Genomic DNA, 14,919 nt, shown 5'->3' with positions numbered 1-14,919 from the left:
ACACTACCTTGCCTCACAGCACTTTCTTTTTTGCTTGGCACAAGAAGATTCTCACTTAAGCATACGACAGGACAGCAGCTAGTCTCCTTTTCCACAAGGCTTTCTGCATTTTTTTTTCCCTCCTGTTCTTTAAGAGTTCACATATACTGTTTCTACCTAATCATATTTTTTCTTTGGTAAAATTTAATCATCTTCTAGCTTTGCTTTTTTTCCCCTCCTCCAGACTCACTGACCCATAAATCAAGAATTTTAAGTATTAAAATAAATCCATGCCTCTTCCTGTAAAAGAGGTAAGAATGCAGTGGCTTCTATACAACTGAACAGAGAGAAAATAGATTATATGTGGTGTCCAGCATTTGAATTTGAACAACCAGGCTGATTTGACAGTTGTAGCATGAATAAACTGCTTTTGGACAGGGCAATATAAAGTAGACACTAGTACTGGACAATAAATAGGCAAACTAGTACAGTAAGGTTAAAGGATTTACTTTCAAGGACTGCAGAAAGCACCAATCTCCTCACCCATCAAGTCAATTTGCTACAGCTGGCATCCAGTCTGTATAAGCACTTTCCTATGTAGCAAAGTAGCAGACCATTAATAAGAAGGATTAATTTTTCTGTCATATGGGAACACTCTCAGGGTGAAGTGCAGTTAAAATTCTCAGTCCTGTCACGTTGCAGCTTTCCAGCAAATCAGGAGTGAAGCTAACTTTCACATGAAAGCAGCTGGGAGCTAAGGATGACAAGAAGGTAGAGAGATGCAGTTTCCACACCAAAAAGGGCAAAATTTTGTAATATCTAAGAAAGAGAGGCAGAGCAGGTACAGTGATGATAACTAGGTTCAGCTAACAGTCCACACTGCCAGACAATCTTGGAGGGATGAAGCAGTCTGAGACAAAGTGAGATAAATGCATTTTAAAGTCAGTGTCAAGCAGGCTTTGCAATGACAGCAACATAGATTTAGCAAATGCCTGTGTGAGAGCTTCAGCTGAAAAGCTCCTCCTAGGTAAAGCGTTCCCCCGGGTATTGAAAGCAGCCCAATTCTCAGGAGGTGTTGGGCTCTGCACTCCGGGCTTAACACTGAACAAATCTTGACTTCCTGTGGTACTAAAGTTTCATCTGCATTGTGCAATGAAATGCTGTTCAGAGACATCTGTTCCTCATAAGTCAATTAGATTTGCTTCTCAGTCCAATGATTTTGGCACAGCCCTGCAGTGTGCTATGGAGGAATAAGCCCCTGGAAATCAGCACCACAAGTAGATGAATGCAAAATCCAAATGGGCAGAGCTGTCTATTTATTATTCCTAATTATGGCCATACAAACTCAAGACAGTTTAATATTTTTCATGTAGCTTATAGCTTTGCTGAGTTCATTCAAAATGTGACATTTCTGACAGAGATCAAAGGGGCTATGGGTGCCCTCAGGTCATCAGCATATATTATATGCTAATATATTCAGAATAGACAAATGCCACATCTTTCTTCAGAGCAGTGAATACATTTCATATTGTGCTACATTATTAGTGCCATTAGAGTGCTTACTGTCCTGAATGGTCACCACAATACAGATGTTCTGAAATAGCTAGTTCACAGAAACCAATCTAGAAAGTTCCATCTTCCTTTATCATAACACACCTGATGTTCCTTTTGTATTTACTATAGAGATAATCAAAATCCAGTCAATTCAGCCCTAAGAAAGAAGAATAAACTGAATAAGGGAAAAAATGATTTGTGCACAGGTACAGGGGAAAAACCTGCCAAGTCTCTTTCACAGTTAAGTTAGCATTAATGTGTGGATGTGAATAAGATTAAATTATTAATAATGATCAAAGCAATCACTGAAATGACATTATGGAAGTTTCCTTGGTCAAATTGCTACAGATTCCTTTTGTTTACTTCAGAAAAGACAGGAAAGAAAAAAGGAGACTGTAACAACAGTGCTCTATCCCCTCCTGCAACTCAGGAGGAAGCAAGTGGGAAACTTGTTTAGAGCTTGCAAAGGAAGACAAGGGACCTGTGATATAGAAGGACACCTATTAAAGACTCTTGGTGAAGGAGAGGAGACTTTCTGCAGTACCTCACTGAAGCATTTAAAGGGCTGAACACTACAGCAGTGAGACCTTTGACTGCTCATACACAGGAAAACAGTTGCAAGTAAACATTAACAGGCATTGTAATAAACCCTCAGGAGCAAGTTTGCACAAACAAGGGAAAGGTATTCATACAACGTAAGTGCCTCAAATCTTGATCAGGTGGGCGTGTGTGTAAATTCATATTTGTTCATCATGCAGATATGATTATCAAGGTGGTTGCAGTGAAAAAGAGTTCAAATCTAGCAAAGAAGATTTGAACAAGCAGAGAAAGCATTCTCTGCGCTTACAGAGAAGGGCAAAGAAAAGTGTAGTGCATGGCTAAATTGTAAGGAAGAGACAGTTAATGAGGAAGAAATCACGTACTATCCTACTTTCAGAATATGGTAGCCTAGAGATCAAATAAAGTGGTTTATTGCCAACTGTAATCAAAGCATTGTTGCAGCCACTGCAAATATGAATTACGCTTACAAGAAAGCAAACTAAAAAGAAATAGACTTGGCAAGGTATTCTAGATCCTTCATGTAAAGAAAACACACCAAATTATACTTTACCATTTTCTCCACAGCCATGAATGTCAAAAGTCTATTCTAAAACCAAATATCTTAGCCAGCATGATACTTCATAAAGACAAGCCTTCAGGGAAAACCATGACAGCCAATACAACCAATACAGTTTGCAAATCAGAGGCCTTCATCAGAACTGATACCAGTGAAAAATCTTGCTAGTTTAAGTGGGGACTGAGTCTAGCCAGAAAGAATAGGAAAGTTGATTTTGCCTCATTTTAATTCAACATACAGCAAAGTAGAATATGGACAGAGTAGATATCTTCCCGATTTGAGAAAGCAGTTTGGGTTAAAAGAGAGTTAATCTCCGTAGCTGTGAATTGTCTCTAGCTTTAATGATCCAGCTCACAGTAAATTTATGCAAAATATTCTCCAGTGTTTCTGGAGAACACAAGTAACACCTGCTTCCAAGTTGACATTATCTCTCCCATAAGAAGTAGCAGCATACACAAAAAGCCACCTGCAACTTTTTTTTTTTTTAAACACCCATAACATAGGAAAGTCAGATGCTAGACTTCATCCCTTCAAGGACTTGTTTATAAAATATCACCCTCAGGTTTTTTTTTGTTTGCTTTGTTTTAAACAAAGAGCTGCTCAGCAGCCACAGTGATGTTTCTTGCCTATAATCCAGCTCCCCGAATTCTAAATCATTACAGTTAGCCAAAATGACCCACAGTTTTCACCTGGGGACGTGACTTTTCCTCTTTTAAATTTCCTAAGTTCCTGTCACATTCACATCATAAAAAGGTGTGGAATGTTAACAATTAGACCTCAATTGTTCTGCAGTATGGTCTCTAACTTTCAGTACTTCCCCCCCCTCCCCCGAAATATGAAAATAAAACAAAACAAAGCAACTCTATTTTCTATAGTTACAGAAGCCTCACTTTGAACCTTGGGAAGGTGATGGAACAGCTCATTCCCAAAACCGTTTCCAGGCACAGGAGAACAAAAATCACTAGAAGTAGTCATCATGGATCCACCAAGGGGAACTCACACCTTGATAAACCTCTGCAATGAAATCACCAAACCGATGTGTGAGTGGGGATCAGTGGATATTGTCTCTCTAGACTTCTGCAAGGCCTTTGATGCCATACTCCAAAAGATGCCCATAGAGAAGCTGTTGGAGCATGGGCTGGATGAGCGGACCGAGGTGAATCAAAAACTGACTGAACAGCCAGGCCCAGAGGGCAGCAGTCAATGACACAGAAGTGCACACATTTGAGCAATCATACTCAAATCTCATCCTTTCAAGCTGTGTCACTAATGTTACCAAATACAGAAAAGCAATAATCTTTTAAATACTTCATCTCCCTTGCACTTTAGTTTTATTTTACTCTGGCAAAATATTTTGCTATAGTTCTTAGCTTGATTTTCATATACAGATATAGAGAAAACCTTTTATTTTGTGGTAGAAACACATTTTAATTTTGGAAAGATCTGTAAGGATAAAACGTTAATCTTTACTTCCTTACATATATAATGCTGCAACACAATGGAAAACAACGAAAAACACAGCAGTAACAGCAGAGCAGCAAAGTCACAGGCTGCAACAAGTGAGGACTTGCTCAAATACAACAGCCAGCACACAGAAACAAAGCAACTACTTACCCTGAGGCAGCCTCCAGCAGACAGAAATCTTCAGTGATCCCCCTACCTCCACCACCAACTCTTAAATGAGGTCTGGGAAGGGGTGGATCCTGGCTCCCCTCCCCCACCCTTCTGGTCACACAGGTGCATTGCATTACATGCAGCTGAGCTCCCCTGCTTTGGCCCTGCCTTCCCACCAGGTGCTCAATCACTGGTTCAAGCTTTGACTTGCATTTCTCCTACATCACCTCATCATTTTAAAAAGAAAAACTTTAAACAGCAAAAAAAACCAAAAAACCCCTTTCTTTCTGAATACTACAGTTAGTGTAATCACATAAATGCATACAGTCATTGCTTTTGCAATCAAATGAGTAAAGGCCTGAAAGAGGAACACCAAAAAAGTGAAGACATACTCCTATGTAATGAGCTAGGGAACAATAAAAGAATAAAAACAAAAATAATAATAAATTAATGATCTAATGAGATTATCATGAAAGTAAAATAAAATTTTTACAAATATGTGAATTCTATGACATCACAAAACTTATAAAATAGATGAAAACAGGAAGAATGTGACAGAAAATTACACTGGTAGTAGAGTCAGGAAAAAGAAAAAACTACGTTAATTACTTGTTTTGTGTAGTAGAAAAGAGGACTGAATATTGCAATTTCATGTATGCACCACCTACTAAGAATGCTTGACATTTAGTCAACTTGTGGTTGTTTTTTTTTTTGTTTTTGTTTTGCTTTTAGGTACAGGTTGTTTCCAGATCTCCTGGGGCCAACTGTCATTAACTACTCTGGTATAAAAGAGGCTGACATAATTTCTAGTCTTAATCACAAAAGGTGGTAAATACTTTATACCTAATTCTCACAACAAATCTGCATGCATACATTATTGCCTGCAAGACAGGCAACTGTAAAGGACCATGACCGACTGAACTGAGATTTGTACATTTTATCATTGTCAGCTACTGAGCTCTTCGTACGTGAAAAAGTAGCAAAGCAGATCTTTGACTATTCGGATGATAGAAGAGACTGACAGAAGTCGTGGTAGAATGGTAAGAAGTTTAGAGTGCATGCATGCAGACATTTATAATAGTCACTGTTTCATTTTGCTTACTGCATCAGGAAAGAAAAAAACAGCTAATATTGTGTTTGTTTTCTTTCAGAAAACTAAAGCTGTTGTGCTTTTTGCTTGTGTCATCTTCGTGGTTTTTCTTATTGTTGAAATCGGGTGTGCTCCAAAGGTAAACAGTGTTAAAGGTGTCTTTATTGTATAAGAGGGTTTGCTTCTTGTGAAATAACAGCCAGTTTCTTTCTATAACTTACAGGGTAAAACCATAGTGAGAAATTGGGGCCCACAATCAATTCTATATCTCAAAGGACGCTGTAAGTTATATTCAAAACCTGTTCTATGGACAATGAAGCTATATGCTGATTTGGACTAAAAAGTTAAAAATTTGTTAATGGATTTTTCAAATGTCACTGAAAATCAAAGCATGTTAAACAGATTGCTTATGACATGACAGCTATGACAAATGAAATAATGCAGATCAATATCCTATATTAGGCAGTTGCTATAAGAAACCTCTTGTAAGCGTATTTGCATTATACATAAGTTGTTTTAGCAGACATTTATGGTATCATATTTTACTCAGATATATATTCATTTTACAATGCCTCTCATGAACAAACCACACAGTACTAATTGCAGAATTAAAATATACTTAATTCTTGTGGCAATTTGATGGCATTGGGCTGAAATATGCTGTTTATCTTTCTGATTGTATTCAACCTCCCAAATACAAACAGTGATCTACCTTTCTACATGCAAACTGAATAATGCATTTTATTACAAGGTTTGAAATACCTGTTCTGATTACTTTTAAAGCCAGCTAGCAAATAGTTGTTTTGCTTTGTTGAAATTTAGAAGAATCTTCACAGTAAGCAATCATCTCTTTATACTAAATAACCAGAAAAAGAAAAATGCTTGTGAGTAATAAGTGAGAGGACTGTGAAGTTGGCTTCTGTTTGCCAACAGAATGTCACTGAGTAGGCAGCCCTTCTAAAAATATCTTTAAAAACAAGACATTTGAATTAATGAGGTACTTGAAGAAGAGAGGCTCTATAGCACACCTACTCAGTATCTTCAGATATTACTCAGGTGACATTTGCTCTAGAGATTGAGGACTGCAGTTGATCTACTCTTTTGACTTCCAGAGTATATGTACAGTATTTAGTGAACAATTCAAAGAGTGATTGATGGTCCAAGAGTTTTTTGCTGTAATGCTATATACCCTATGATTTGTAATTTCTGAAGACCGTCTGGATTTAGGGGTTTCATTCTAGGCTAAGATATTATTAGAATTATTTTGAAGTGATTTGATGTGAAATCAAAATATTTCAGAGATGCATGCACAATAGATCTGAGGTAAATTTGTTTTTAATTTAAGTCACTGGATTATTCCCTCGAGTAGGAATTTCTGTTCCATGATCACATCACTTCTTTACAAATCTAAATTAGTCAGAAGATACAATCATACAAACGGGTACGTTGACCTCATCTGCAATCTAAATAGAGTGTGCAGACTAAGACTCTTCTAATCACACCAGAAAAAGTACTGACCAAAACCATTGTATACTGAAGATGAGAATGAGTCATCAATAAGCAATTGTGGTAGATGTTGTAACTGTCGCTCATTGTATGATTTTGGGAGATATGTTCTTAATTTTTTAATCTCTCTTGTACAATACACAAGTGACAGTGGTACTTGAAAAGTAAGAAACTCTGACATTTAAGACAGACATCTTCTAGTTCTAACCACAACAAACCATGAAGCTGATCAGGTTTACAGACCAAATTTTTTTTTCCAAGTAATTTGAGTTCTCCCATTCTTTCTTCTCTATATCTATACTTCCTATAGGCACTGTGCAGAATGTACAGATGTTTGAAAAGGGCAGTGTAAGATGATCTGTCTGACTGTGCTATACAGAGAAACTAAGCGAGGGCCAGTGCCTTGCCTTTTAAAGTCAACGTCTATGTTCTGTAGGAGCTGCACAAGTATTCCTCTGCCTAGGTCTGGTTTTCCTCACGTATATGGTAAATTTGTACCTGTTGCTTTGGACTGCATGCAGCTGCTGATGGAACCATTTTTCTGAATTTTCTTTCTCTCTCATTTATCACTAGATGGCAGGAGATACACCTCTGAAAAGGATGAACAGTATTACAAGCTTAACCTGGAGGACTTCAGCACGTTTTTAAAAAGTAATTTCTGAAGACAAACATTTATAATTTGCAAGTGTATTACCTGTAGCTATTTCTCTGTTGATTTCTATCATAGCAAAAGCAGAATCTTGAGGAACTGGGTATTTCTAACTCCACAGAATTTACGTTGCAGACGTTCTGTTTCCTGGTTTGGTACGCTGACTTAAATTTAGGGAAAAGTAGATTGAGGTCAGGATTTTTCCAAGTGCTAAGAATGATTTTGTTCCTGCTGCCTTTTACAACTTAAGCCAAGCACACAGCACTGCCCTCTCTCCAAAACCACTGGTATTCTAAGAATTCAACTATTTATTGGAGAAAACAAAAAGAACACTGGTGGTCTTTCTGCATAAACAGAGTTGACAAAAGGCCAGCAGCAGTTTTGTGCACATTCAGAGCCAAAAAGGAAAAAGACTATAGCAGGAAGACATCTGGGGATAAGAAAAAAGAAAGATGGAGAGTTTCACTTCAAGGTCTTCCTAGAATAGTGATTGTAGAAATATTACCAGAAAATTAGTGGCGGAAACAAAGCTCTAAAGAGAATGGGTTTTCCCAGCAGCAGTTCAGCCAACCATAGAGAATGAACACAGCTTCAGTTTTAGTGATTCAGATCATGGTGATATTGTTGGAAAGTGTATGGGAACTGCTGAATCACACTTGAACCCCTGATTGACCACCTGAGGCAAGCAATCAGTCAGCCATGGAGCACAGGTGAAGGGAATTCACCTTTGCTACCTGAAGGAGTGGAGCCTGGCTGCACCTCTCCTAGACCCCGTTTAAGTGCTGACTGCCACTGAGGAAGGTCTCTTCTGGAGATTGCTCCCTGTGGAGAATGGTGCAAGCCTATGACATTGGAAAGCATTTTCCATTTATTATGTTCCTGTTGTAGTAATCTTACTTAGCCTAGCTTTCCTGGATATCTCTTAATTCTAACATCTGTATATTCATTGATTATACAGAAAGTTAATGGAAAATAGACCACAAGTAACAAAAAAGCAATTTTATGCATAGGTAACCCTTTCCTCACCATTGGGTTGCTGTTGTGGAGAAAAATGCCACAATTCAGTTAAGCCTGTGAAAAACATTCGAGATTAAGTCAAGGTTAAGCTTTCAACACCCTATTATTGGTCTAGCTAAGCACATACTTTCTATATGAGCAAGAACAATATTCTAGGCTTTTAAAACTGACAGATGTGTATCTACAGCTGCTGTAGTACAGGTACAGGACCCAAACCCAGTATCTGAGGATGTCAGAGAATAGATCACAGCTTCAGTGCAGCTAGAATGGGTTACAAAAATGAATCATAGATAACAAATTTTGCTTCTTACAGAATATCCAGATAATATATATGACTTTGTGTTTTCTGTTTGTTTTGTTTTTTTCCTTTAGGCTGTGTTCAACACCGCTGAACATTCTGAAAATCAGAAGATTTAAAGCCCAAAGCATGGGCTTTACTTGAACCAAAACAAAGCTTTCCTTTATTTACTACAAACATCTAATTCTGAGAAACAATAATAAATACTTTAACTGAATGTTAATACTGCAAATGTCACAGTGTAAGTCTCTTTAAGGATGTGCATGCTTTATATCATCTTGTTCCAAGATGTAAGTTCATTAAACTTACACTTGAAAGTTAATAAAACTAAATGCTTACTAATACAACTCATCTTGTTTTCTTTCCTTACGTTATATGGAAGATATGACATAAAGGTACATACAAGCTTTTAAATTATTTATTATTTCCTTAGTTGTCTGTGGAAAGCAGAGAAACATAAGCATTTTTTTGGCTCTTAGAGAAGCTCTTTCCAAAACTTGTCACATGTGATGCTGCAATATTCATCTAACTTCATGAACTGTGTTTAGCTTCTCCCTGTGTCCGAGCCTATCACTCTCCTGTACCAGTCTGCCAAAGACAACGAGGTGTCTCCCTGGAGATACAGATGTGACTCTCACAGCAAATGCTGAGTACCTTCTACGGCATGACACACGGAAATGATTGCATTATCTTTAGAGGTTAGTTCAACACAGATACAATGTGTTTGCCCCTTACTCAAGAAATTGCTAGAAACATTAACTGTCAAAAGAGCCATCTACCAGATCATATTTCAGATATTTTAATACAACTAAATTTGTAGTGCATGCTTTCTTTTCCAGCTTCATTAAAACAGAGTTTAGAAATCTGAGTAGGCATTTAAAAGATTTTGTTGCTGCCAATTTCATGAACCTTCCTAAAAACATGCTATATTCTTGCCTGAGATCTAGAAAAACACGAACATCTCAAGAAAGCTGCTTCTGACCTTTTCTATACAAATGGTAGTTCTTATTATTTACCTATTGAAAAGTCAACTTAGCTTCTCACTCATTATATTAACACAGGGCAGCTGCCCCATGCAAAGTTAAATCCATGTACCTCTGTGTAATCCATTTACTTCCATGTGAAGTTAAGAAATTATCCAGGATTATATAGTCTGATGTTGCTGCCTGACAAATAGGCTGTCAGAATTCTGCATTCAATGAAGTTTGTTGATGCCACCTATACAATACAGCCGTACTCTAGTAAAGCATTTCACTGAACTGAAGGAAACAGTGAATGACGCTATACAAATACAAGACTATCCCCGAAAGAGACAAAGTTATGGAAGTGGGTGAAGTGCAGAGGGACAAAGCAGGGAATGAGCAAGTCCCTGCATAGTATCACTGGCTTTCATAACTAACTGAAATTGAGTGAAAGGCTCCCACCAATTTCACTTGATTGCTTAAAACTGACTGCATCAGAAAGGAAAACTTTTCCTCATTGCTTATCCTAGTACTATAATGCAGAAAAGAGCACATTCAAGATGCCATGTATAGCTCTGAAAATCTCGCTAGTAGCTCCAATTGCAAGAATGGCTCCATGGAAGAAATTATTTCAACAGCCCATATAGAATTATAGAATGGCTAGGGCTGAAAAGGATGACAAGGATCATCTAGTTTCAACCCCCCTGCTATGTGCAGGGTCACCAACCACCAGACCAGGCTGCCCAGAGCCACATCCAGCCTGGCCTTGAATATAAATATGGGCCCATGCCATTCCTAAGGGAGCGAGGCACACGTCATATTAACTCAAATTTTCAAAAAGAAGGGAGCAGTTAAGCATCACCATTTCCTGGGCAGCCAGAGCTTGCCACTGCCTGTACCTCTCCCAGCTTATAGATGAGAGGTCACTTCCCAGCTCTCCCCATTTACACTTACTCTATATCTCTTGCTCTGATGAAGAAGACAGCTGTTAAATGTGCTCATATGCACTTAGAGCAAAGAAAAGTTATGTGAAATTTGCAGAACTAAACAAAGCAGTTCTACAAGACAGATGCTCAGTAAAAAGTAGTTTCAAGCTCTAAAGAAACCCAAGTATTTCTTAAATAAAGGAGAAATGATAAAACCTAGAAGTGACAAAAAGATCTGTCTATACATTTCTAATGAAGACAGAAAAAATAATTTCTGCATAAGATGCATACACACGTGTGTGTGCACATTATGTATATATGTACATGTAATTGGGAAAAAACAAAAAGATCAATAACAATCTTACTCCTAGAGACACAACAGCATTCCCCTTAATTCAGAAAAGTCTGGAAAATGGAAATATTTGCTGCCACTCTGAATTTTACAAAGAATAGTGACTAACTAAGCTGTATTAATAATTTGAACGTTATTACTGGACTCTGACAATACACAATGTGTACCTTTTCCTTAATTATATCTGCAGTAGCATGGCCAGTTTCCAAATCACGGCAGATCTGCAGCAACCTCTGATGATGATGATGATTATATTCACTGCAGTCAGTATTCTCAAGAATTGCCTGTTTCTGCTTTTGACAGTATGTAAATCTTAATAGGCTTCTGAAACAGGCACAAGAGAAAATGTATGCAGTGATGAAGTAAGGCTGGAAGAGCAATATGAAAATGGGGAAGAATAAACACTAAATAGGAACAGCTTCACAATGTAGTTGTTTTCTGTTTCCCCAGTCCTGTTGGGAGAAGCCCCGCACCAGAGAAATGCAGTATTTTCTTTCATCATAACTCCTTATGAAAAAAATGTTTCTGAAGTAGCTACTCTGATTCCGTGTGATTTCTGATCATTTCAAAGGAGCCACTTCTTTCACCATAAGCATTGCTAATAGGTGACAACTACATACAACTCTTGCATCAAATGAATTTAGCTTAAATTGATGCTTTTTCCATCTGCTGTGTTGACAGAACAATCCATATGTAGTTGGTGGGCTTTACCTTCATAATCAAAACAATTTGGAGCACCATGTTATTCTTATCAGTTTTGCACATCCTATAATGAAGGAAAACAAATGAGCAATTCTTTCTACTCCAAGGCTATCAGCTTGCACTCAGCAATTCAAATATGGTACAGTAAGGCAGCAGAAAGTAAAATTTGCAAGTACTTGCATCAGGCAACACCCTTTCACCTGCTCAAACCCAAACACAAGCTGTGGGTGCCCAGTGGCACCTTCTGTCTATGAATTTGGATGCTGCATAATAGCTGTGAAAAGACTAAAACCCTTTCTAGATTACTTAGCGAAGCTTACAGAGGATGGTTTGTCTGCTTTTCCTCAGCTGATACATTAAACACCTAATACTGCATCAATGTGAAATATCATATTTTCCCCCAAGACACAAGAAAAGTTGAAAGCTGTAGCACAAATTAAATTCTGTTGCACATAGACTAATTAGAAGCTGACCCCAGTATTCATGAGGTTTGCCATATGAACAAATTAATAACTATTTAATTCAATATAACAATAAATCCATATCAGATTTGCTGGACCATCCAGATCAAAGAAGAATACATCTTTTGCACAATAAATCTACTTCAAAGGCAAACATCTGTGGCTTTCAAAACAGAGAACACAACTTCATTCATGTATTTCAAATACATTTCTTCCATACTGGAAGCCTAAATACAAAAGATTTTTTTTTCTTTATGGAATAGGAATGCGCAGCTTCAAATCACAGTTTTGTTTCCATGTTCCTTTCAAATGTAAAAACTTCCCCTCCCCCACATCAATAATGTAATTACAGCTTCATGTTTCTCTTGTTACAAAGAATTGAAACGTTGCACTGCCTTTTACCAGCTTCCTTGCCAGGACAGAATACAGAGGGATGTGTTTCTAGCTACAGTAATTACCTTAATTTTGTAGGAACACAAGATTGCTGTGTAATCGGCTATTACTAATGCAATTACTCTGAAAAAATGGCTCACAACAAGATGTGTCAGGGGTGCTTCTACATCAGCACAGATTGTAGTAATTCAATAATGAGTCACATTTGGTCTCTGAAGTGAGTAATACTGACTGGCAAACATCCACACTATAAAGAAGATATATGAAAGCATCATTTTGGGGTATGCTTATAGGGTAAGCTACAGGGTTTTGCAAATCCACCATATACCTTTTGCTCTCCCTAAAATATTAGCAGTATTTCTGTAATTTCTGCTACAGTAGAGGGCTCAGTTCAGAGCCCCATTGTGTTAGGTACTTGCTCAGGATCTGCTGCTTCTAGCTTGTTGTAAAGACCTGACTAAGATCCCATTTAAGTAAATGGGCTAGATGTTTTATGGACTGAGCCTGAAACAACTGGAAGATTGCAGGAAAAGCATAAGTCATCTTGTTATATAGAATGGACAAGAATTCTAATTCGAGAAGGTCCTTTTCCTTGAAACAAGGCCATGGAAGTTCAGCAAATCTCTTTCAGGTTCTGCCAGGAAGCCTGCAGCAGAGCTAACAGAACTTAGTTCTCCGAAGTCCTCATGTTTCTCCTTAGCCACAAAGCACAGAGCTCTGTGCTGTTCACTTTATTAGGAACGTCTAACTACTAGCACATCTCAAAGGGCAGGTCTGATACAGCTTCATTAGTTACTGACTGTGATTGTTAAAAGGAATGATAATAACTAAACAAAAAAGTATGCCACAGCAGGTTGCCACGCTGCAACATTTGGAAAAGGACAGCTGTACACAGATGGTCTCCATGCATCCTGTCCTACTGATGACATGCAGCTCAACAGAATGAGCTGACTTAATGTTGCTTTGCCACATACCAGAAATACAGACATGCCCAAAATACTGAACATACACATAAAGTCTAATTGCAACAGGTATCACAGTTATTTCTGCCTTTAGAAAAATAATGTTGAAAAAAAACCAATCCCCCCCCCCCCCCAAAAAAAAAAAAAAAGAAAATTCACCTAATGGCAGAAGTCAAATTGTGACAAATTATGAGTTTTATTGTACAGTAAGATTGCTAACATTGTCAGTGCAGTAAAACATCATGTAATTCATCTAATTATTTTATATGTGTTCGAAGTTTGTCACTTTCAGTAATACTCATTACTTGTTAAGGTACAGATGCCCAGACTTTAGCCAGCTTTAGCCCAGTAGGGTAGAAGTGTGAGAAACTGCCACATACTGCAGACAAGGGAAAGGCCCAGCCACAATCTGAGCTAACCTAATAGAATAACGTGAGAAGTTTTTAGATGTAAAACACTGAAAATGTAGAACCAGGAAGTCCCTTTGAGTGAAAAATGAAAATATCGTTAAAAGGCACGGGCTGATTTACTGCAGTCACCAGCAAGGTTGAAACTACCAAACAAGGATGGAAGAAGTGGGGGAAGAAGGAATGATGGTGAGTATAAAATGGGGACACGCTGTCTACTTGTTTCCTACTGAACAGATCTTTGCCTAACCAAATCAACCTGGAGCAGCACAATATACTTGCTGTGCTGACCACACTCTGAGGATCCCAGTGCTGTGAGAAGCCTCCGCCTTCACCCAGGAGGTGTCCTTAAACTCAGGTTTTGCTCCCTCCTGAGCTACTTCTCAGACATACCTATGCCCACCTACAAACCGTGTTGATCTTGGCTCACTTATTGAATTCCTGGTTTGACTTTGTATTTACCTCATCACTACAGACTTGCCAAGCAACAAGCAGATCATTTTATTAGTCCCAAGAGCTCTCCATGCTGAGGCACCATGCACATTGCTGGTGTGGATTGTAGGCACAGGGAGGTGGATCTTCAGACACGGTCCCTTGTTGATGATGTGTACAGTTTCAAAGGGCCCACAGAACATCTGCTTTACATTCCCCAAAGACTTCCCAGCAGTTTGTTGTACATTTCACACACAACTCAAGCGATTCAAAACAAAACTGTGATACAGAAAGAATCAGAGACTGAGAGCATCAACAACAACAGATAAGTTTTGGAACTGGCGGAACATAAAAAATTTCACAGATGGTCCTACATTATAAAAGAAAATTTTCAAAATTCCCAGTGAATTCTGTACCTTATGTGGTTGAAAATTCATTCATGATACCAAAGCGATCAATCTGAGCATGCACAGTTAAACAGAATTTGTATCTCTGGAA

General features: G+C 38.1%; 1 protein-coding gene across 1 annotated transcript; it reads left to right on the top strand.

Moving 5' to 3' along the window:
- Window positions 1–5,233: 5,233 nt before the first annotated feature.
- LOC122187182 (spexin prohormone 2-like) lies at window positions 5,234–7,522 on the top strand. The gene is made up of 4 exons (XM_042884457.1): window positions 5,234–5,304; window positions 5,416–5,493; window positions 5,578–5,635; window positions 7,434–7,522. Exons 1-4 carry the CDS (start codon window positions 5,269–5,271, stop codon window positions 7,520–7,522), a joined length of 261 nt encoding a protein of 86 aa, XP_042740391.1. The 5' UTR covers window positions 5,234–5,268.
- The last annotated feature ends 7,397 nt before the right edge of the window (window positions 7,523–14,919 follow it).

The sequence above is a fragment of the Lagopus leucura genome, unplaced genomic scaffold (assembly GCF_019238085.1).
Source record: "Lagopus leucura isolate 7727_CA_CO unplaced genomic scaffold, USGS_WTPT01 Super-Scaffold_100044, whole genome shotgun sequence".
Taxonomy (NCBI): domain Eukaryota; kingdom Metazoa; phylum Chordata; class Aves; order Galliformes; family Phasianidae; genus Lagopus; species Lagopus leucura.
The sequence above is the reverse complement of the archived record's forward strand: the minus strand, read 5'-3'. Positions and strand labels throughout refer to the sequence as shown.

Coding starts and splice junctions, on each gene's coding strand:
- LOC122187182 (XM_042884457.1), top strand. CDS start 5,269: ATGATAGAAGAGACTGACAGAAGTCGTGGTAGAATG. Junction 5,305..5,415: donor ACAGAAGTCGTGGTAGAATG/GTAAGAAGTTTA, acceptor GTTTTCTTTCAG/AAAACTAAAGCTGTTGTGCT. Junction 5,494..5,577: donor AAATCGGGTGTGCTCCAAAG/GTAAACAGTGTT, acceptor TATAACTTACAG/GGTAAAACCATAGTGAGAAA.